Source organism: Notechis scutatus, chromosome 3, assembly GCF_049901735.1.
Source record: "Notechis scutatus isolate UNSWTSFEM ecotype Mainland chromosome 3, rNotScu1.2, whole genome shotgun sequence".
Taxonomy (NCBI): Eukaryota; Metazoa; Chordata; class Lepidosauria; order Squamata; family Elapidae; genus Notechis; species Notechis scutatus.
In genome coordinates this window covers 137,192,154-137,216,415 of record NC_142011.1, presented here as the reverse complement: position 1 = coordinate 137,216,415, position 24,262 = coordinate 137,192,154, and the positions used below count along the sequence as shown (strand labels likewise).

Genomic DNA, 24,262 nt, shown 5'->3' with positions numbered 1-24,262 from the left:
ATATTATAGCAAAGCAATAATACAAATGTAACCTTGGGAACCAGTCCCCAAATGGAGCATTATAAATAGAAATGATATTTGCATTTAAGGCTTTTTTTTTTTACAAACCACAACGAGTAAATTTGCAACTCAAGGATTCCACTGCATTCTGAAAATGGGGAATAGCTTCAAGTGAACAGATTCACTTTTGTAAATCAGTGAGTTCAATTTCACAGCGCCTATTCCAAAGTATCCTATCCATACCCGACCCTCTCTCCTTATTCATGTTAACACAGGCACAGGCACGAATTCACCACTCTGCACTCCAGAGAATGATCTTCCAGTTCCTTTAACGTACAGAGAAGGGTAGTTAGCTCCCCTCAGTTTGTTCTCATCTCAGTCATTCACTTGCACTTTTCAAAACCAACATATCCTCCTCAAAGGCTCACCATATTTAAATTTGAATTTGTAGGAGGGGGGTGGTGGAAGTGGCCTGATGTGATTTATCTGAGTAGAGTGCAACGCTGAGGAAGTCATATTTGTTAAAGCTGTCAGAAATGCTAACTTGTGTAGGAAACTAATCGGTAAAACTAAATAATCCAAGCAGCTTGTAGAAAAGAAAGGGGGCACCCTTGAAGTAAAGATGCTGGTGTCAGTAGGCCTGGAATTTCTCAGTTTTGCCACCTGGGTTAAAAATAGCTCCCTAGCAAAGAATGTGAGGAATGGTAGCTGTGCCAAGTTGTAAGGAACTTCAAAGCAGCTTAACTGGTCCTCCCTCTAACAGGAATGTACAAGCTGACATTCCGGCATCGTCAAAATATGGCTGCGGAACTTTTTCTTTACTTTTTTTCAGGACAGGAGGGCCAAAATACAGGGAAAGCCATGTCAATATTAAGCTTAATTGAATATCTATCAGATCAATCCATTTTTAGACCTGGCTTTGTCTAGTACACCATTTCATTCTGAAAAATTGGTATGGCCTGCTCTAAAAATATAGCGCGAGAGAGTTTTACACAAAGAGAAGAGAGATGGTGGCAACATGGACTTTGGGACACCACCATGGCTCCCCCCACCCACCCAACCTTCTCATTTATACGCACATGCACACACAACTCTCTTTCTAATTAAGGTATTTTTATTTTAATAGCCATGCTTGTTTATTTTGCACCCCTGAGTTTTTACACTGCAGCCTGCAATGATTATTAAATTTATCATCCCTCCAGATCTGGTTGTTCAGTAGCCCATCCAATGCCACGGTTAAGCTAGATCCGACAGACAGGTGCCCCCCTCTCACACAGGTGAATATACTGATAAGGGGAAAGTCAGGCTAAAAGCCTTGCAAGTGATTTTGAACAGCTTACTTGTTCTTAACTCCAGATGCTTCAGTGTAACCATGGCTCCACACTGCTGGGGCTCCAGAGGCATCTCCGGCAGAAGGCTGGTCAATCTTGAAGCAACGAATATTGCTACAAAGAGAAACAAAAATGCTCAAGCATCCATGCTTCAAAAGAAAAGGAAGCAGTCCCGTCATCTTCTGCTAATCTTATGTCATGTTTGTAAGTTATATTTTAAGTCACTAGGCAAGAATGTATTTACGATAGCAGTGATGAGAGTCCCGGAATAGGCAACAAAAACCATCATTTAATAGTTACGGTACTATATTCGTTACTCTGCTTTTCTAAAATAAAAAAAAGTGTTGTCAAATATGACATTAAAAAAGGAAATTAGAAATGTTAATAATAAGGTAAGTTAATTAGCTGCCTGAATAGGGTATTGCAAAAAATAAACAGCTAAGCACAGATGAAAATGGTTTTCCCTCCCACGCGTTCTGGCATAATTGCATTTTTTAATTCCTGCATTTCGTCAGGTTTTTTTGGATTTATTTTTCAGTAAAAGTATTTAACTTGTATTCATCCAAAGTCATTTTTGTGTGTGTATGTTTCTGTAAGTGTTTCTGTTTGCACGTGTATAGTCATAAATCCACACCCATGTATCCTGCTTAAGTTGACCTCACTTACAGGCTTCCTCTTTTCCCACGAGCATCCTTTTATCCTGCAATCCAGAACTCTGATGGCAAATTTCACCCACACACTTGTCTGAACTTTAGCTGCCACCCTACAAAAAAAAAACCCTGAACTATTTAAATGCCAGTGCTTAACACAAATATACAGTGCAATAGGCTGAATGAATCAATGTTTATTTTTATAATCTATATTTGTTTTAAAAAAAGAGTAAAACAAAGCATATAATTTAATCTGCTTTATATAAATACATGACTCTTAACAGATTTGGATGCTACTGTTGCTGATCCTGAGATAATAGTGCAATACAAGCAGTTTCATAAATAATTCTTAGTTCAGGAGCCGTGGTGGCACAGTGGTTAGAATGCAGTACTGCAGAGTATTTCTGCTGACTGCCGGCTGCCAGCAATTCGGCAGTTCGAGTCTCACCGGCTCAAGGTTGACTCAGCCTTCCATCCTTCCGAGGTCGATAATATTAGGACCCGGATTGATGTTGGGAGCAATATGCTGACCCTGTAAACCAGGGGTCCCTAACCGCCGTCCGCTGGACCGTACCGGGTCATGCGAACAAGCCTTACCGGGCCGCTGGTTGCTGGCGCCGCCATCTTTTGGTAAAAAGCAATTTTTCGTCAAAAAGATGGCGGCGCCAGCGTTCGTTGAGCTTTTCCGGTAGAAAGCCATTTCACCCGAAAAGCTCATCGAGCGCTAGCGCTGCGCCATTTTTTTTTGAAAAGTCACTTCCGTGACGCCACCGGAAGTGATTTTTCGTCAAAAAAGATGGCGGCGCCAGCTGACGCCAGAACCGGGCCGTGGCGCCCAGCTGATGCCGGAACCGGGCCGCGGCGCCGAAAAGGTTGGGGATCCCTGCTGTAAACCACTTAAAGAGGGCTGTAAAGCATTGAAAAGTGGTATATAAATCTAAGTGCTGTTGCTATTCACGATGAGCTTTCCAAAGAAGGCAAATAACTCATCTACACAACATGAGCAAAGACATGGCAAAAGTTAATGAAGCGTTCATTGCAAACATCCGAGGAAGGGCAAGGGAAGGCATTATAAGTTGTGTGCAATCACAGAGCCTCTTTCTAAGTTCAATAATGCATCTCTGCCACCTCTCCAGTGTGGCCACTGAAAGAAATAAGTAGGGTCACCATCAGTTTGCCTAAGAACTCAATTCCACTGGCGTGGAATGGTCAAAAGAAAAGGAGATTAAAGATCAAGGGTTTTCTTATGTACCTTGCCCCTCATCACTCCTTTCTTTCCTAGGTATCATGTCATTTTAGCTAAAGCATTGCTAACCATTTTTGGACAGGAGGCCATCCTTTGTTTTTATGCCCTACCTGTAGGTATAGAAGGCATGGCATATGACCTCAGCAGCATCAGTCAAACTTTTCCGGCCTCGTTTCAATTTGGATAAGTACAAAAGATTATAACGTAATTTGAGGGAGATATAGGATGTTTAAGGTGCTTACTTTGCCCCTATAGATTCCCTAAACACTTCTTTCAAGGCTCTGAAAATTCTGCCCTTTGTCCACTTCACGAGTCCTACTGCTGACCTGCAATATGTTAGCCATGTTAGATGGTAAATGTGAACCTTTATAGTACCTAGAAAAAAAGGATGAGCTTCTGCAGCTCAGCAATTGGTTGAGAAGTTTGCATTCCTGCACCCCCCCAAAAGATAAAAAGTTAAGCTGGGATAATCAGAAGTATACTACAGCACATTAAATGGGATGACAGGGAAGGATTTAAAAAAAGCAGCAGAGACCACTCCAGGAACTTGGTGTCTTTTAGAGTAGGGGTCTCCAACCTTGGCCACTTTAAGACTTATGGACTTCAACTCCCAGAATTCCCCAGCCAAATCTGGGAGTTGAAATCCACAAGTCTTAAAGTGGCCAAGGTTGGAGACCCCTGTTTTACAGCGAGCAAAATCATTTGCTTTAAACCATTTCTGAGCATCGAATTTCACAAAATGTCTTATCTCAAGTGGCAAATATCACATTTCAAGCACTTTGAACGCTTTCAAGCTCAAAAGAGAAGATTTCAAACTTGGAACCGGTCGGCTTTGAGCTCAAGCCAAAATGCCAAAGCATTGCCATGTTCCACTGAAATCAGAAGTTAAGTGCTGAAGCCAAGTCTTTCTTAAAATGCTGCACTTAAAAAACCTTTTCAAAATGAAAATGTTTTGCACACCCCTAATATTATTATTATGCTCCCTATCTAGAAGTCATTTTGGAGTATCTCAGGTTAACATCATCAGCTTTGGCAATCTTCTGACAAGCAAAGTCAGCGAGGAAGCCAAATTCACTTAACAACTCTGTTACTTACTTAACAACTGCAATGATTCCATTAACAACTGGGGCAAGAAAAGTCATAAAATGGGGCAAAATTCACTTAGCAACCGAAATTTTGGACTCAACTGTATCGTAAATCAGGGACTACCTTTACTTTAAATTAAAAAGATGGATAATTCCTGCTCCAGATTACAGCTTCTATCAGTCCTGTCCACTTCTCAAGTTGGCCAAGAGACCACCATTTTCCTTTAAAAACAGGCAACTCAAGAGACCTTAGAAATGTTCTCTTCTCCCTCTCCTTCTCCACCCCCCCTACATTTTTGGGTAGTGAGCTATCTAGTAACTTAGGGATATTGCATCTCTCTCCATCTTTGGACTGGTTTTTCTTCTTCTCATATTGATGTGACGGGGAAAATGGAAAAAGATACTGCTCAGGATGGGTTTACCTTCTCTCTCTTGGGGGTTCCAACACTAGGAATGAGAAGAGGTTTGAGCCTATCTAGCTTCTCAACTTGGCCATGCAGAACTTAGGAAAAGCCACTGCATGTCAAGATTCTTTATCATAACCTGAATGACACAATCCTATGCAAAAAAAAAAAAAAGGTGTGTTATCTGGGCCCTGAACTAGAAGCAGGGGATAATTAATTGTTGGCAAGCAACACAGTATGCCAAGGGTTGGGCTTTGACAAGTTTGTCAAAAGGAGTGGAGTTTCCAGAAGGGTCTGAAGATACTTACTAAACTGAACCGGAAAGATTCTGTTCTAGGCGACAATATTGAGTTAATTGCAATTCATGCAGGGTAAGTTTATACAAGTTCATAAAATGACTAAAAGTCGTGTAGAGATTTACAGAGAACGAGGAAGGTGATTGATTCTCTGACAAAACTCTTTGAAAAATGACAGATATACATTTGCTGACGATCTCATTGGAACTAGGGGTTTTACAATGGCCACTGAAGACTGATTTTTGGAGCAGTCAGAGAAAGACAAGAAGCAGAAATCTTCACAGCAATATGACAGTGCCTTAAGGAAGTCATTGTGCAATTCCAAAAGGCAGTCAAAAAAGCCACACAATTATTTCCTTGTACAGATACAGTGGAAATAAAGTTCACCAAAAGAGACCTTTGACCATGACGAACCTCCAAGTCATGAGTCAGCAAATTCAGATCACATATTTGAAAGTTATGAGAGACAAAGGCCTTTTGTTCACAATAGCAGATCTTTCAATATTTCACAAAGAGGATTACCCCATTTTATTAGGATGTGTTTTTTAAAAAAAAGAACACGTAAATAAGAACCTTCAACTCACACAAGAAACTTGACATATTCTTAAACGGGCCGCTAGATTTAGCGGAAAAAAATGTATGCAGCAATAGAGGTATTGGAATCATAGGGTAGAAGGAGATATAAGTGAGGCTCATAAATATGTAAATATATAATCACTTTGGACAGGACAAAGGCATTTTGTTTCCTTTCGTTCTTCAGGATAGAGGGTGGGCAGCAGCCACTTTTATCATAAGCCAAGAAACACAGTTGAGGACTTGAGCATTCAGCATAGCAAAACAGGAGTAAGGGGACATAAACCTCCAATAAGGAAACTGACTGGATGACCTTGACAGCTGGTCACTCTCTCAACTTATCTGGCAAAAAGACAGGCATGAACAGAACCAAAAATGACCAGAGGCAGAAAAAGTGTTTTTAAAAATACAAATTTTTGCTACTGCTTCTTGATTCTCTGCGTGGGAGGTGATTGGGTGGGAAGAAGTGCTACCCATCTTCAGAATGGTGTGAAGGTCAGGAGAAAAAAGAAATCATTATTTGGGTTCAAGGAGATCTTGGATAAGAACAAACAGGAATCATTAAAGCAAGGGCCTTCAAACTTGGCAAGTTTAAGACTTGTGGACTTCAACTCCCAGAATTCCTGAGCTAACATAACTGGAGGAGGAATTCTGGGAATTGAAGTCCACAAGTCTTAAAGCTGTCAAGTTTGAAGACCCCTGCATTAAACTGTAAGGACTGGGCTCTAGGCTCTTATTTACCAAACCAGTTATTTACTGAGTTTCAAAAGAAAAACAATCCTCTTGAACATACTCATTTAAAAAAAAAAGAATTATGGGCAGTTAATGTTTACATAACAAGCGCTTTCCCCCAAGTGCATCGTGTACCCTTTTGCCTATTGTGTAATAACATGGACAGCTCCTTACTTCAGCAGCTCCAAGGTTTTGTGATCCAGAACTAGTCTGGGGTTTCCAGTCAGGTCTAGTTCCTGCAGCTTCGGAGGCAAAGTTTCAGGCAACGTGACTTCAGTCAGCTCATTACAGCTCAGGTCCACACACTGAAGAACGAGGGGAGAGTTAATGTAAACAGGCCATGGGTCTTCGGAACACAGGTGGCTAATTGTTACATAGACTATCGCAAAAAAATCAAAGGTCCAACTATCACAAGAAACATGCACAGTAATAAACCAAGGTCTGCACTGTACCATTTCAGACCAGAGGTGGGTACACTGATAATGGAAGGCTCCACCACTCGGGAACTTCACTATTGAGAAAATTATTGCACAAATCAAGAATGTAAAATAAGCTTTATTCCTTAATATCTCATTTCCGGTGGTTAAGTATTGTCACTTAGCAGAGGGAGCAACCCAATAAATATAGAGCTGCAGTCTGAAGTGGCAGAGCCTTTTCCTGATGTTTAAGAGAATTAAGTCAACTTCCTCCTCCACCACCCTTAATTGCGCAAATTCTACAATGGTCTCAACAAAACACAAGATACGATTATTTAATATAAACATTCCTTGAAGTAATCCTCCTTTAATCTAACATGCTGTCATGAAATGTTAAAAATAAAGCAGACAGCAGCTGGTATTCTAACTAATGTTCATGACTGTTTAACAGCTGTATTTTTTCTCCTTTCTTCTCTGTCTGATTTCTGAAAATCCTGAAAGGTTGCACACTATTTAATGACTCTGAATGAGCCTAATTTAATTCTATAACTTTTCTAAACTTTATGCTTCATTAAATAACCTCCATGTTTGTTGCAGAATGAATAGTGATTTGTCTACTGTCTGCGTTAAGAGGGTAATTATTATCCTTAAGCGAATGGAGCACATCAGTGTTAAGTGAGTTTTAATTAAAAGTAATTTTATAAATACATAGATTAGAAGCCAATTGCGGAAAAGGACTGTCATAATTCTGACAGAGCTGTTATTATTCACCACCAGCCTTTAATACAGAGCCATATTGTGAATTTAAAGGTGCATTTAAAATCCGTTTCAAAATGTAGGCTGCACTGAAAACCAAACAAAATTTTAAGATGTCACAAAAGAACAGATAATGCATGCCAATGTACTAGAATACTGCTGAAGACATTAAAATATCTAGTTGGGTATAATATTGGAAGTACAGTGATAGGCAGAAAGGAAAGAAGACAGTAATTAGTAATAGTAGTAATTATCAAAAGTTTTTAAATTACTTGTTTTAAACAACAGAGAATTTCACTGAATTTTAATTTATGCATTATGTTCAGGTAACAAGGCAATTGTTTTCCAGAAAAAAATGAAAAAGCGAAGAACTGGAAACACAATTTGGAAAGATAACAGCATGAATACCACTGTCAACCTAGCAAAGTTTTTTTAAAAAAAAAAATCTTGGGATGGTACAGTGTGATGCACAGAAGCCTTTTTTTCAACCCCAGAGATGTATGATTTGGTTATAGAAATGCATCAAACAAGTAATGCAATCTCACATGGCTAACTTAGAGCAAAAGGTTGCCTTGACATCTTAAGGAAGTTGGAATAATTATATTGCTACCTAAAGTGTTGATGTAAGATATCTCACTTTACAAAAACTTTCAGTATTTATGTTGTTGTCTCCTTCTGCTTCTTTCTCTGTGTCACACTGCTCCAGTTACAATACCAATATTTCAAATATTTATCAGGGCTCTGAACTCTTCCAGGAACCATCTTTCTCTTTGAATGGAAAACATGGGATTTTCTATACAACATGAACAGAATGTAACTTCATCACATCAGGCTCAAGGTTGACTCAGCCTTCCATCCCTCCGAGATCGGTAAAATGAGGACTTAGATTGTTGAGAGGCAACATACTGACTCTGTAAACCACTTAGAGAAGGCTGTAAAGCATTGTGAAGTGGTATATAAATCTAAATACTATTGCTATTTAAATACATGAGACATCCATGAAAAATGCTACCCTAATTGGAGGTATGTAAAAACAAAAGCTCTATCTACACAATGGATGATTACCTCCAAGCAACTAAACGTAGCTTTAGGGGTGAATTCTTATGAAATCCCTACCTTGATTTCGCCAAGCTGCATGACTTCTGGAAAGACTTCGATGCAATTGGAGTGTGCAATTACAGTATGCATGCGGCGACAATTCATGATCGTTGTTGGAATGGATTTTAGCTTATTGCCACTAACGTCAATTTCTTCCAACTCTTCGAGTTTGGCCATTTTACTACACAAAAAGGAAAGAGAAAGATTTTGAGCATAAAAACTAAAGTATTCAGGGGTGTCAAACTTGATTCATTGAGGGCTGCATCAGGGTTGTGTTTGACCTTGGAGGGCTGGGGGGCCATGGCCATGGTGGGTGTGGTCAGGGGTAAGCATAGCCATGGTGGGCATGAACCGGGACTCATGTCGGGGGCACTTGTGCACTTGTGGTGGCCAAGTGCTAAGGCAGGACTTCCCTGAGATCCCCCCCTCTCTCTCCCTCCCTCCCTCCTTCCTTTCCTTCCTTCCTTCTGACACTTGGCAACTGACTCATATTTATGATGGTTGCCATTTTCCAGGATCACGTGATTGTCATTGTGACCTTCTGATAAGCAAAGTCAATGGGGAAGCCAGATTCACTTAATGTCCAGGTTACTAACTTAACAACTGCAGCGATTGACTTAAGAACTGTGGCAAGAAAGGTTGTAAAATAGGGGAAAATTTACTTAGCAAATGTTTCACTTAGAAACCTAAATTTTAGGCTCAATTGTGGTCGTAAGTTGAGGTCTACCAGTATCCTGAAGCCTTTCCATGCTTGGCTTGTACAAAATAATATGTGACAATTGATATGTCCATTGCAGAAAACAGCAAATTTCTTCATAGTTGGTAATAGCCCTGGAGATAAGGAAGGGCTCATTTGTTGATCTCTATTTCTTTCTTAAATGCTTCGTTGGAAAAATTACAGTCACTCATCTCAAAATGAGAGTAATAATGATCTTAAGGTTCATGGTTTCTAGCCAGGGGTTCTAGCATTCCTAAAGCTGAAAAGAACTTAGGAAATTAGACAGAACTGGTTTCAGAGGTAAAGGAATGTACCAGGATACCAGTTTAGTACAGTATTCTTGTAAATGTCTCCAATCTGTTCCCTTCAATATTACTTTTTCCTGATTTTGATCGCCTTCTGTTTTCCTGCAAATTCTGCATACCGGCTCTAATGTGACCCTTTCGAATGACAGAGAACAAGTCTGCTCTACTGCCTCTATGATATTTTAAAATGGTACTATTTGCAAACCTAAAAAAGGAAAAATGGCCATTTGTATGAATATTTATAATTAGACAAATCAATTAATGTGTAAGTTCATAACATGCTTCAGAATGTTTCAGATTTTTATATTTTAAGAAGTGGCAGTGGAAAAACATGGAAGAGCAAACATATACAACTATATAAGCAGATAATATATGTAAGTAGTCTTCCATGTGAGACTCCTGAAAACACAACTTATATATTTTTAAAAATATAAGTAGAGTAATTCTTCACTGTATAACAGATGGAGGATGAGGGTTCTCCCATCCCTGTGATAGTAACTTTTTTACAATTATAATCTTGGTCCTCTGGTTACTTTTCTTATCATTAGTCTTCTAAAATAATTGGATTCCAAAGCCATTCAATTTTTTAGACATGCCGAATATGCTGATTCTAAGGTAGCCCATGAAACAAAGTTCCCAACAGACAAACCTGACATTCATTGATCCTAAACAAAAGATATGCCTTGTTATTTAAACTTAAATCTGGAAGATTATATTAATTCACAATTGGGGCTTCCTGAGTGAAAGATGAGAAGCAAATTTCTCCAAATAAACTCCAAAACTATGTTCAATTTCCAAAGACGTTTTACAAATATATAAATATAGATTATTTTCTGTGACAAAATCTATTTTAAATGCATACTAATTTTACACTATAAACTTAAACGGAGTTCAGCCCATATATCCAAACAACTGCTATTTCTGCCAGTGAATAAACAAAATTTGAATTCAGCCTGATCTTCTTGAAATACACTGCAAGACATTTTCAATACAAGTTATAATCCATCAGAACTCTTTTAAGTTATGCTTCTTCATATAATTGCACATGGTTTATAAATGATGGCTATCCTCATCCATAGTTTGTTTAGCATGTCATTCAAAGACGGATGTAAGAAGCAACATAATGAGACTCTGGTATGCTGCTCATTTGGTAGTAAGTCCACACTGGGTCAGTACTATATCTACTCAAAAAGAAGCTACCATTTAGTGAGATATCTAACAACCTTTAAATAACCATATAAATGGCTCAAAACATATTTGATTAAGAAGAGAATTAGTACTACCATGCTTTTTTACCTTGCGGGAAAGCTTTGTAAGCGATTGTAAGCCATATGTAGTATCTTCAGGTGAGGATGACCAGTTAACAAGGGAACACTTTTATCTGTGAGGTGATTGTTGGTCAAATACAGTTCTTGTAAAATACTATGGGTCTCCTCTGAAAGAGTAGCTGGAGGTAACATTTCCAGTTTGTTGGCAGAAGCATTCAAGTACCTTAAGCTGCAAAAAATTATTAGGGATAACTTTAGGTATACATTTTCAATGACCTTTTTAATGTTTTAGTAGCACTATTGCTGGAAATTTGTTTAAAATTGCTCAACCTTTTTCCTACCTTCATCAGAGGTAGCCTTACTATCAAAAAGAGTATAAATTGACGGAAATATGAGACAGGAACCTCCTATACAGATACAGATCCCAGGGATGTAACAGGGCAGCCAAAACAGCTTTATTCTGCTTTGCTTACCACTATTTTAATAGGGTTCTCTAGTTAAGCATTTTCACTTTCTTTTAAGTGACTGATTGATACACACTTATTGAATTATTCATCTGTTTAAGAGAACTGATAAACAAAAACAGGTACAAGCAGTGAGGAGAGGAAGGGAGGGGAGGGGAGGAGAGTGTGGCCAAGTGTAACTGGACACACAAGAAATTTGTCTCCAGTGCATAAGATTTCCATGTACATAGCAACATATGATAAATCATGATCATAATCATAAAATACGAAATACAATAATCATAAATCCTAAGACACAACATTTACTGATAGGATATTAAATAAACAATCAATATAAATCATAATAGGATATTAAGTAAAAGCAATCAACAAAAATCATAAGCAATGAAGTTATTATAGACATAAGAAACTAAGAAAATAAGTAATGTTTCAATAGACACAAATAATGTTACTGAGGGGGAAAAAAGTGTAAACAGCCAGTTCTGCTTAGTTTCTTAGATCCTAAGTAGTGCTTTGCTTTGTTTAATTTCCAAAATTTTCAGCTGCCATAATGCAATCAGAAGTTTAAGAAGGACAAATTCTTCAAAAAGTTTTAAAAGCAGTAGACCCCTTGGGCTTACAAAGGTTGGGGCCATCCAAATCTCAGGTTTCAGATGCAAGCGTGACCCACCTAAACATACTATTGGAATAAAAGTGGCTTGGGAAACAATAGGTAATATTAATTAGGAAGAAAGCAAAGGAAGAAAAAAAAGAATTAAGCATTTGCTGCTCTGCACCTGTTTTCCACCAACTATATCTGATCACTGGACTTAAGTAGAGAAATAGAAATAAACTGGTCTTTGTTTCTTAAAAGAAAACTGTTGGAATAGTAAATTGTGGAGAAGATGAGATACATTTCTAATTGTCTACTACTGGAGAGAAATCCTCTATTTTCAGGACACCATCTGCTTCAGATAAGCAGGCTGGTTGCCTGTAGATCCCTGATGAGATGTTTCCATCACCCTAACATGGAGATTTTTGCTAAATGTGTAAAAAACATTTCACTTCACTGAATGAAAAGCATGCTGACCGCGTATTTGTCCATTCAGTGAGAACCGAATGAGAATTGCTAATTAACAACTCCAAAGACGATTTGCTGAACACAATAATTTCAGGATGATGGTAATAGAGACTATCATATGCCTTTATTTTAAATGTGTAGAGTCTGGAAATATTATTGTATATTTGATGTACATTTCCTTTTAGATCCTGAATGCAAAAACTAAAAAAAGGTCAAGAAATCTTAATAATCAATACCACAGATTACAATGGAGTAGATCCTGGAAAGTATGGAAATTTTAGGAAATTTGCATGGGCAAAGGACAATACTATATTTTAAACCACCTTGAGTGTTGTCTGTACAGTGACAGGCTGCAAAGTCACTTAGAAGCCATAAATATTAGTCTTCTCTTCTCTTACATCCTCTCTTCCAGCTACAGAACAACAAAATAATTTAATTTAACATCTAGATTTTAGCCATCTGCTCTACAAATAAATGGCCCAAGGGATAGATGGCATATTCCCACATAGGCACTAATGATACTGTTTAAGAAGTAACAAAAAATGAAGTCAACCCTACTATGAGTAATCCTAGTCTTCAAAACACCTCTACCTATAACTCACAATCATAACATCTCAAGCATAAATCCTTAAGATCCATGAAAAATATATTTCAGTTAACTTCAATCCTCCTTGAAAATGTTGTGGAAAAAAATGAAATGTTTGGAAAGAATGTGCTTTAAAATAAAAAAGCTGATGTTTCTTCCTCTTGAAATCTTTAACTGTAGAAAGATCAATTTTAAGTTGAACTAACAGGATAGAACATTTATTCTTTCAACAGGTAGCTCAAAAGCTGACAAAAATTGAACATCAAATTAAAAGACTTTTAAATTTCTTTGATTCCATAATTTTAGAGCTGCAGGCTACAATTAAAAAGCAACTCAGTCTATGGATTAATTGATCATTTTATAATTCCTGAAATTTCTGAATATAGAGTATCAAGAAGTAATGGATGGAAACGTATCACAGAGAGATCCAACCTAGAATTAAGAAGAAATTTCCTGACAGGAAGAACAATTAATCAGTGGAATGGCGTGCCTTCAGAAGTTGTGGGTGCTCCAACTCTTGAAGTTTTTAAGAAGAGATTTGACAGCCATTTGTCTGGAATTCTACAGGATTTCCTGCTTGGGAAGGGGATTGGACTAGAACAGGGGTTGCTAACCTTTTGGACCTCAGGGAATAACAAATTCATAATTTTAAATCCCGTGGACCAGAGACCCTGGGAAAATCCCCAAAAAAGCCTGCAGGAAAATTCCACACCCTGTTTTCCTACAGATCAATCATTCTTTATTTGGGATCGCAGAATACCGTCTCCAGCTCCGTTCCCAGGGTGGGGGGGAGAGAGGAGGGAGGAGGGAGGGAGAGAGAGAGATAAAGAGAGAGACAGAGAGAGACTTTTAGCTTCATGCAAGGAAAGCAGCAGAAGCAGCAGAAGTCTTTCTTTCTCTCCCCCCAACTCTTTGTGAGACTTGTCGCTCCAGAGCAGCCTCTTGGAGGAGGATGCCTTGCAGGGTCCCAAAGACTCATTTCTGGCAAGGTTTGGGGGAGAGAAAGAAAGACTTTTGCTGCTTTCCTTGCATGCAGCCAAAAGCATAAGAAGAAAGAAGCGGAAAGAAGCAGCCCGGTGGTTAGGCAAGGTGCGCGGGGTGCGTGGGGCAAGTTCTCCCCTCCGCCCTTTCCCCCCTCCCCTCACTACCTCGTGTTGTTTGCAATGCAAGTGATGCAAGCCTTGTGTTCCTGCGGGCCATGTGGGTAACCTTGTGTTCCTGCACAGCCTGGATTAAGTGCTTTGGGGGTGACATTTCTCTGCGGACCATCAAAATTTTCTCACAGACCACCACTGGTCTCCAGGCTGCTGGTTGGCGACCACTGGACTAGAAGACCTCCAAAGTCCCTTCCAACTTTGTAAGCATGAAGGCCTGGAGCGCTTTTGATCATTTTCAAGAAACGAAATTACTTTAGGAGGTAATGCCTAAAGATTCCTATAAAATAAATGTATACAGTGAAGGAGAAATTGATTTATCCTGATTCTGCAAAAGGAAAAATTCAGAATCATAAAGAGCAAACCTTCCCCTATTGTAACTGAATGAGCCAACGGAAAGAGGCTTATTTTAAGCCTTTAAGGAATCAGTTTTTACTTAGGGGTTTGAACACTAGATTGCATCTGGCTCCAGAAATGTTGTAATGTTCTAAATATATTTGATAACTTGCTATTTTTAAAATAAAATTAAGAAAAGAACATTTTATGAATACTATCTTTTACTAAGTTAACTATTAGTATTATAATATATTGTATAGATTGGTATTCTTTAAACAGAGATAGATGATTAATATCTCTATAAAAGAAAGTTGGAGTCACCTTTGTTATATTTGGCAGTTGTATTTTCTTTGGGACTTTTAATGTGCTTTGTCATTCTTTTTCCTTTCACGTTACTTTGAATTTTAATGCAGATGTTGAAATTTTAATAAAGATATTATTAAAAAAACAACTTTAAGGGATGGTCAATTTTGCTATTTCACTCTCCATAAATAAAAGTTTGAGGGATTAAGAGTGTATTGCCTGATGTTATTTACTTCAGTTTTTTTAATAAAAAAAAACCCACATTTCAATTAACCACAGAAGTTACACAACTTGGAAATTATGTTTATACTGTTCAATTCTCTTGGTGGATTTTTGGATTACCTGTCAGCTTTTAGCAGCAGATTAGATGGCAGCTCCACAAGTTGGTTGTGTTGCACATCCAGGACCTCCACATGAGTTCGTTCAATCCTCTCTGGTAGCCTTGCCAACTGATTGTGTCCGGCAAGTAATTTTCGCAAGCTGATATTGCAAAATAACCTTAAAACATACGAATAGCAGTAAAACTTACAGCTCTAATTAAAGCAAGCTATTTCAGAGAAGCTGAGAAAAACTTCAACAACATTATGAGATGGGGGTCCAAATGTAGCCAAACCAGTCACGGTGAGAATGAATCTATTAATTAAAAATAAAGGGGGAGGAATCAATGTACAGGTAGTCGTCGACTTACAAAAAGTTCACTTAATGACATTGCAAAATTGCAACAGCACTGAAAGGTGTGACATATAACAGTTTTTCAGAGTTGGAACCTTTGAAGCATCCCCATGATCATGTAATCAAAATTCAGATGCTTGGCAACTGGTTCATACTTATGGCTGTTGATGTGTCCCAGTGTCCTGTGATCCCCTTTTGTGACCTCCTGACAAGCAAAGTCAATTGGGAAGCCAGATTCACTTAACAACCGGGTTACTAACTTGCCAAGTGCAGTGATTCACTTAACAACTGTGGCAAGCAAGGTCGTAAAAATGGGGCAGAACTCACTTAACAGATGTTTCACTTAACAACAGAAATTTTGTGCTCACTTGTGGTTGTAAGTCGAGGACTGGCTGTACTTTTCCACATAGGTAGTCCTTAACTTATGACTGTGATGGACCCTTACTGTGACGATTGCAACTGACTCAACTTTACTACCTTTTTTGCAGCAACTGTTAAGCAAATCTCCAGTCTTGAAGTGAATGCCATAGTCATTAAGGGGCGCTTTTGTTGCAAACGGGGAGCAAACATAAGTTTTTGGCAAAAATGTCAAAAATTGTGCTCACATTATTGCAAGATGCCATAAACAGCTGTAAATGTGTACTGAGCAAACCAACATGTGGCAACATGATCAGAGGAGGACAAGGTGGCCATGAGAACTTTGGAACCAGGTTGTAAGTATTTTCTGAGGGGTCCATCGTAACTTCAAAAAATCACTAAGCAATTTGTTGTAAGTCGAGGACTACCTGTGTAGTAGAAATTTTTCAAATGCAAATATCCCTCCAGATATTTTTCTAAGAGGATAATTGGTCACCCATGTTTTCTTTGGAAATTATATTGAACTTTCAATAATATCCTGAAATCAAAAGTATATTTTATGACAGACTACACAAGCATTATATCTAAAAAAAATTGATGCTCTTGAGGTTGGGGAAAGACGCATGACCTTCTTTAGAACTTCTGCTTGGAAATTTGAGAGATTGCTTTGTTTACATCTGCATAAAGAAAACTGTTCTGGCTCAATGACACTCCATGAAAAAAACATGAAACAAAAGAGAAAGGAGAAAAAGAAAAAACCACATGGAACACAGTTCTCACTAAGCAAGCTAGAAACTAATCCAATACAAACAATTCACTACTTTGCATACTTTTTCTGGTTGTTTTAAAGGTAGGACCCACCTAGCGGGAAGTTCACGTATGTGGTTGTGGCCCAGATCCAGTACTTCTAACTTTCGGCTATCACAAACCCATTCTGGAAGGCTCTCCAAGTGATTTCTGCACAGAAGGAAGACAAATGGAGAAAAAAAAGATGACAATATGATTAAGGAATGTTTACATATTTTATCACACGTGGTTTAAAATGTACAGAAATATTAGATGTCCTGTCAGCTGCAGCACACAGCACTTAGGCAGCTGGGATTGACTCCAGCCACATGTGACATGCTTATAGAATGGCAAACATGGATTACCATGAAGCATACGGAATAACCCTTAAAATCTTGAATTAACCAACCTTGCCACATAATATTATGTGTTAAACCACAAAAATAATCCCTGATGCCAATTTATATGAAGACGGCACCTTTAGCGAAGAGAGAGAGAGAGAGAGAGAGAGAGAGAGAGAGAGAGAGAGAGAGAGAGAGGGGGGGGGGGGGGGGGGGGGGGGTGGATGGATGGATAGATAGATAGACAGACAGATAATGGAACATTTCAAAACCACCCTAATGGATAAAACATTGTGTGCAGTATGTAAGTATGCACATTTTCTCATTCAGCAGCTATTTTAAAAAATATCTATTATTCCCACTCTGTCACTTTTGCTTCAGTCTCTCTGGAACAGACTGAGGCATACAATTCACTGACGTTTAGGAAGTAGTAGCAAGCCGCAGGAACATAATGTGGGCTTAGAAATGTCCCAGGATCATTTTCTTGTAAGTCATGGCACCAGCTGCATATACTGTATATGTAAAACATGTTGACATCTGTATTACAGATAGTACTTGGGTTATGATGGGAATTGGTACTAGAATTTGCATTTGCTAAGCGATGTGCTTGTAAAACTTGATGTCACCTGACCACGTTGTTTAGCAACATCAATTCTGGCGGTCCTGGTTGCTATCATTAAACAAATTGTTAGCTGAGAATCCACCCCCATCCAAGCCACTTCCAGCTTTGGTCCCTTCCAACATTGAGCATTGGTAAGGTATAGGACTGCCTCCTCTTTAACCCTCTTCACCTGCCTATCTTCCCCCCATCACTGTCCTCTTAGCCACCTACTCTGCTGCCTCTGACAGCCTTGCCTGCTGGCCCTGCTGCCCTTGCCAACCTTGTTGCTCCAAAATGATCTTCATTGTCTTCTTCATACTACTGCTGAGGTGCGCCTGGCCTTTCGTGAGGCAGCTACTGGCCATGCCATGCCTGTTTCCTGAGGCTGCACCACTCCTTATCTAAATGTGGTATGGCCTTCCCATGAGATTTTGGAAGACAGGTACATGAAAGAAGGTCACTGTACTGGCACAAAAGGGGGACTCTTCTAACCAGGGATCTTATTTCATGAAAGAAGGCCCTGGCTGGGATGATGGAGAGGCCCCATTGGCATCAGTGTGAAAGATGGCAGTGTAAATAAGGTCTTATCCAGTGCAGTAATGGGTCGCCGTGTAGCAGTGGGGACAGCTGGCCGCAGCAGGTGGGCAGAGGACCAAAAGGTGGCCCAAGTGGGCCCAAATTTTGTTCATGTGACTGCAGGAGGCAGGAACTTTTGAGGACTGATCGTAAGTCTCTTTGTGCCAATCGTAATTTCAAACAGTCATTGAACAAATGGATATTAAGCAAAGACTACCTTAGTCAACATCATGGGAGATGGGAGAGTGAGATTTTTCTTTCACCCAATAAGCTCCTACATCAAAGATTAGTAGGGCAGGGTTTGTAATATCCCTATACTAAAGCGATAAAACCCCAGAGTTAAACACAATGCAATTTAGAAAAATTGGCAGTTTCATATGAAATCACACAACTTGCAAAATCTTCTTAACAACTTAACTCTCAGGGCCATATTATTAACATGCTTTCTACTCTGAACAGTAAGAAGAAAATCTAATTACTTATGTGGTAATATGGATACTGGGTTCAAAGTTGTGGCATCTGCTTAGCAGCTCAACAAATCAGAAGTAAGTGTAATGCAGAAAAGAGGATTCAATGCGTTGAGACTGTATTAAAAATCACTCAAGTTTATACAGAAACACTTGTGACAATCTCTCTTCTAAGAAAAGAAATACAGCAGACCAAATAAGTTATATACGATATTCCAGGGTCCCAGGAAAATTCACGTAATCTCTTCAGTCAAAGAGATCACTTGATTAATAGTCTTTAAGTGCTCCAGTTTCTTCTCATGTTTCCACTAATAACATTCAAAACCAGTATCTTTCAAAGATATGCTTACCTAGAAACATCCAAATAAGTTAGATAATTTGGAACTGGATACACATCAAGGTGAACAAGTTCTGGAAAAGAAAGACAAATATTGTATTGCAAAGATAAATATAATTTCAAGCTACTAAAAGTCGACCACCTCATGTTGTCCCGGTTTATTGAAACAATAATACAAATCACAGCATGCAGGACCAAATACAAGTAGTGGTCCTCAATTTACAATAGTTCATTTAGCAACCATTCAAAGTTACAACAGCACTGAAAAAAGTAACTTATGACTGCTTTTCACACTTATGTTTTTCATACTTTCACACTTACAGCCGGCTGCAGCATCCCTATGGACACGTGATCAAAATTCAGGCGCTTGGCAATTGACTCATATTTATGACGGCTGCAGTGTCCCTGGATCATGTGATCTCCTTTTGCGACCTTCTGACAAGCAAAGTCAATGGGAAAGCCAGATTCACTTAACAACCATGTTACTAATTTAACCACTGCAGTGATTCACTTAACTGTGGCCAGAAAGGTCATAAAATGGGGTAAAATTCATTTAACAAATGTCTCACCTAGCAACAAAAAATTTGGGCTCAACTGTGAGTATAAGTTGAGGACTACACTGGATCACATACTGAAGCAAATGAACAGTTAAAGACAGCAAATATGAATCTAGTAAAAATAAACCTTTTAACATTAGAAGACATTTTACTGAGATAGATGGGATTTTCTTATTTGCCCTTATATAAAGTATGGCTCTGTTGTAAAAAAAAAAAAAAAGTATTCATCCTTTATTTTGTAAATTATAATTTTGCTTTAACAACTGTAATCCATAGTGTGTGTTTTGGGAGTATATTAAATATCTTTCTTCCCAAGAGCTCTAGGATATATCTCCGAGCAGTAAGAAAAACTGTATTATGGTTTTATCACTTCACAAATGCTATAGTTGGTATAGCTCTGTGATGATGAACCTATGGCGCCCATGCCAGAGGTGGCATGCAGAGCCCTCACTGTAGGTACGCGAGCAGTCGCCTCAGCTCAGCTCTGCTACGCGTGCATGCATGCGCCTCCCACCAGCCAGCTGGTCTTCAGGTCTCTGCCAAACACGCAAGGGGGTGGGGCACATGTGCAGGGGACGTGGGGCACATGCACAGGACAAGATACGTGTGTGGGGGATGGGACGCATGCACAGGAGACGTGCACATAACTAAGCTGGAAAGAAAATCACTTCACATAGAAAATTAGCTTCAGTAGATTTAATCCAGTGATGACACCCAAAAAACCTCTGGCTACATTTTAAAAAGCTTCTCTAAATGGTCAAATGTCAGGCAAGAACAAGAAAACTTTCTCCTAGTAGTCATTAGAGAGAAATACATGGGGTGAAGCTGGGCACTGCAGACAGGCAGAAAGAAAACGGCATTCTGATGTTATTCAGCCCTTGATTTTGAGCTATATCCTTCTCCCAACAGCTAGCACTCTTGACAAGTGGTTGTTGTTGTTTTTTGTGTTGTTGTTAGGGAAATGGAGGTGCATTCAATCATACAGCCCTTCATTTGCAGAGTCTGCATTTTGCAATACTATCCAGGCACAAATTCATCTATTTTGTAAGAATTGAGCCCTCTGGATAAATCAATAATCTCTCACTTGATAACTTTGAACTGTCACTACATGAACTGTTGTAAGTGGAGGACTACCTGTACTATGTTTACTTCTAGACACTGAAATGTCATGACTCCCATGTCAAGCCTTTATCAGGAGTAGTAGCTGTAACCGTTTTTGTGCACTAATCTATAATTATCTTTCACAGTTGCAGCTCATCCATTCATCTAGCTCAGGACTATGCTGGCTGAGGAATTCTGGGAATTTAAGTCCACAAGTCTTAAAGTTGCCAAGTTTGGAGACCTCTAGTCTAGCTACCGTAAAAATGATTATTTCAAAAAGCCTGATTTTTGCTACTACTCAGTTTGCAATCTGCCCAACTGTATGTTAGGTGTATTGGAGATGGAGGCAGATGGATCTAAAATCAGAGGATTTTTAAAAGAATCAGTCAGGGAATGATCGGCTGTGAATCAATCACAACACAGGCCATGAAGTTAGGATTTACCTCTAGATCAATGATTAGGGAAGTAAAAAAAATAGCAGGAGAAATGAACTACTGTTGCACAGCATAAGTACGTATTTCAACTAACCAATCAGGATTTCCAACTAAAGAGAGCTTCAAGATTTGATGGAAATCTTTCCCCCTCCTACTAGTAGTAATATTATACAAAACAGTAATATGCATAATGTACACAAACTGTGGGGAATTTTTTCCCCAAGATATAACATGTTTGACCCAAATTTAAATTTGAAGTAAATTTAGTAACTTTTCCAGCTGTATCCTGCTGTTTGCTTTCAGCAAAAAAACAACAACACAAAAGGGCCTGAAATATTATTCAAAAGACAAGCATGTATCATTGTTCTGAATCAGCTTCTCAGCACTGTCACTCATCAGTACAGTGACCATAAACCTCTTATTATAAAGAATTTCATAAAGCTGTCCTTTACATTTATTTTTCAAAAATTCACTTTTGCTCTTTATTTTAGTCAGTAGCATTTATTGAATAAATGATACTACTTAATGCAGAATCTTTCATGTTCATGTGAAAAATATAGAAACTAAATTGTCTTTTTAAAATAAATTTAAATACACTGATTTTAGATATTTTGGTTAAATATGGGTTTTGTAAAGGTTTTCTTGATTTTCTTTGAATTTTCCTTTGTAAAGCAAAGTTATAAACAATGACATTTTTATCTTTATGAACCTCATTCAAATTTGCCCCTTTTTCTGGCTTATCCTTCATTTTTTCCCCAAGGAAATATGGCCACTGTACTCATAAGTCACATCAGTTGCTGATTTGGTCCTAATCATTTTAAACATCAGCGATAAACTGTCAGCAACGAAACAGTGGCAAACCTTGGAGCTCTCAAAATGAATGTGAAAGGATAAAGATAGGTGGGAAAAAGGAGTCAGAGAATCAATCTTTTGTTAACAGGAAGATAAAAGGAAAATAAAATACTGGGGCTGTTTCAGATCAATTCAAAGTCTAGAAATCTAGAAGTTCTCCCTTGGCTTCTGCTGAATGGGCCTCTTAGCAGAGTATATTGCTAGCATGAGAAAACTCTCTGTATGCGTTGCTAAACTCCATGGGAAAAAAGTATTGTGCAGATCGATGCTGCTTAACTAGCTACTAGCAATGGAAGCACTTCTCCTTCTATGTATTCAGTGCAGGAGTCCTCTGAAGCTGTCAGCCTTACTAGGCAGGCCAGATAGGAAACAGATGTGCTAAATCTATTTTAAGGTAAAGCTACATTAACAGTCTCTTGGCAGTAAAAGTACAATTCTCCTCCTTTACAGCTTAGGAAACTAGGGAGGGTCTCTTCTGAACCTCTTTTCCCACTATCAGGTTGGAATTATGCAGTCTGACCGTTGTCCGGAGCCTTTCTAAATACCATTACATAACTCTTTTCAAAGAAGCTGAACTGGCTGGTGAAAGAAATAGATTACTTTCAAAAAGTGGAAAAAGAGAACAAGAAAGTGGAAATGGACACCCCACCCACAAAGTGGCTAGCAACATGAACCTGTGGTATCAATATAAATGGAACATAGGGAAGTATTAAGGACTCTAATGAAAAAGAACTGATAATGTGCCCTCTCAACTTCAATTAACCAAATCTGTAGATTAGAATATTATTATTCCATGGAATAGGTAGTCCTTGATTTATGATCATTTCTTTAACATGTCTTGTTAAAACTCACAACACGTCCTTGAAGTTACGATCACTGTAGCATCCCTGCAATCACATGATCTCAATTTAGGAACTTGGCAACCAGCTTAAGATATACAACGGTTGCATTATCTGTGGTTACGACCTTCCCAGCTGGTTTCCGACAAGCAAAGTCAATTGGGGAAACTGGATTTGCTTAATGACAGTTAAGCAATTGTGTGATTCACTTAACATCAGCAGTGATTTGCTTAATGACACAGGGAAAATAGTAGTAAAATTGGATCTGGTCACATGACGATATAATTAATAACCACATCACTTAGTGACCAAAATTCCAATTCCAATTGTGGTCATAAGGACTACTTGTATAAAATTTATATAGGTCTCTACAGCAGGCCGGTCACTTTCTTTTATCTCACAAAGAATATATAGATTTGTGAGACACTCTGGGAGATTTAAAACTTGCATTCAAATTCCAAGGATTTACACTTTACAACACTCCAAAAGGGCCTGTAAGCACCACTCTACAAGCTTCCAAAATCCTGCTGCTAAATGTTTTATGTAAAGCCAGATGGTTAAGGACTGGATTCATCCACAACTTAATATTGCATATAAATCCAGTGCAAGAAGAATAGGCTAGGAATATCAATTCCTATTTGAACTACCTTCAAAGTAAACATACCATTTGAAGTGGCATAAAGAGCTTTAAGTAAGTATCCACTGATTTTGAGGGTTACCAGCTGGTTTCTTTCACAGTGCAGTATTTCAATGTTATTGAAGATGGTTGCATCTAACTCTCCGAGCTTATTATCCCGAAGATCAACCTGAGTCACATGCTGTAGGAAGTCACTCTCATCTCCCATCAATCTTCTGATCACATTTAACCTGGGATAGAAATGGGAAGGAAAGAAAAAAGAGCTGGGATCAGTTATTTAGCCTCTTTTTTTTTTAGAAGGCTGGAAAACAAAATTTGGCTTTTAATTTATCAGTTCCACGTATCCTTGGCCAAAAAGACCAAGTTCAATTTTTCTAGTTATACTAATGCCCAATTATTTTTAATACCATCCAAGTCAAATGCCCTCCCCAATTAATTATCCAATGCTCACTTTAATGTTCCAAGGCAAATTATCAAGTCTCTCAAATGCATCTTTAGTGTTTATCATTTTTTGTCATAATGATTTTAAGGACTATAGTAAAGTGATGGCTTTCTAACTTGTCTCAATACAAAAATGTATGGAATTAATATCTGTTGAACATTACTGGCATATGAAGGCACATTAACAAAGTTTTGATGATTCAATAGAGTTTTGATGATTCAATAGAGATTATCCATATTCACAACAACTCCACATCAACTTTAGGAATTTCATCAGAAAATGCCAATATGTATAGAATTTAAAACATTATTATAAGTTCCTTTAAAGTAAAAAATGGCAAATAGAGTAAAGAGAATGAATAACATTCAAGTTTTCTATTGTTGGCAAAGCACTGTGTGAATATACAGTTATCTTAAAAATAAAGTACACCCGCTTTGAGTTCTATAATTTTATTTATTAGGATATGGTAAAAATAATCTGGT

The 24,262-nt window shown here is 38.3% G+C and overlaps 1 protein-coding gene across 1 annotated transcript in view; it reads right to left on the bottom strand.

Moving 5' to 3' along the window:
- PHLPP1 (PH domain and leucine rich repeat protein phosphatase 1) overlaps window positions 1–24,262 on the bottom strand; it is a 181,747-nt gene that overhangs the window by 19,549 nt on the left and 137,936 nt on the right. Inside the window, 8 exon segments of the mRNA XM_087961201.1 lie at window positions 1,341–1,445; window positions 6,492–6,622; window positions 8,606–8,768; window positions 10,907–11,107; window positions 15,124–15,279; window positions 16,672–16,767; window positions 18,932–18,992; window positions 23,366–23,568. Coding sequence (XP_087817327.1) covers window positions 1,341–1,445; window positions 6,492–6,622; window positions 8,606–8,768; window positions 10,907–11,107; window positions 15,124–15,279; window positions 16,672–16,767; window positions 18,932–18,992; window positions 23,366–23,568 — 1,116 coding nt within the window.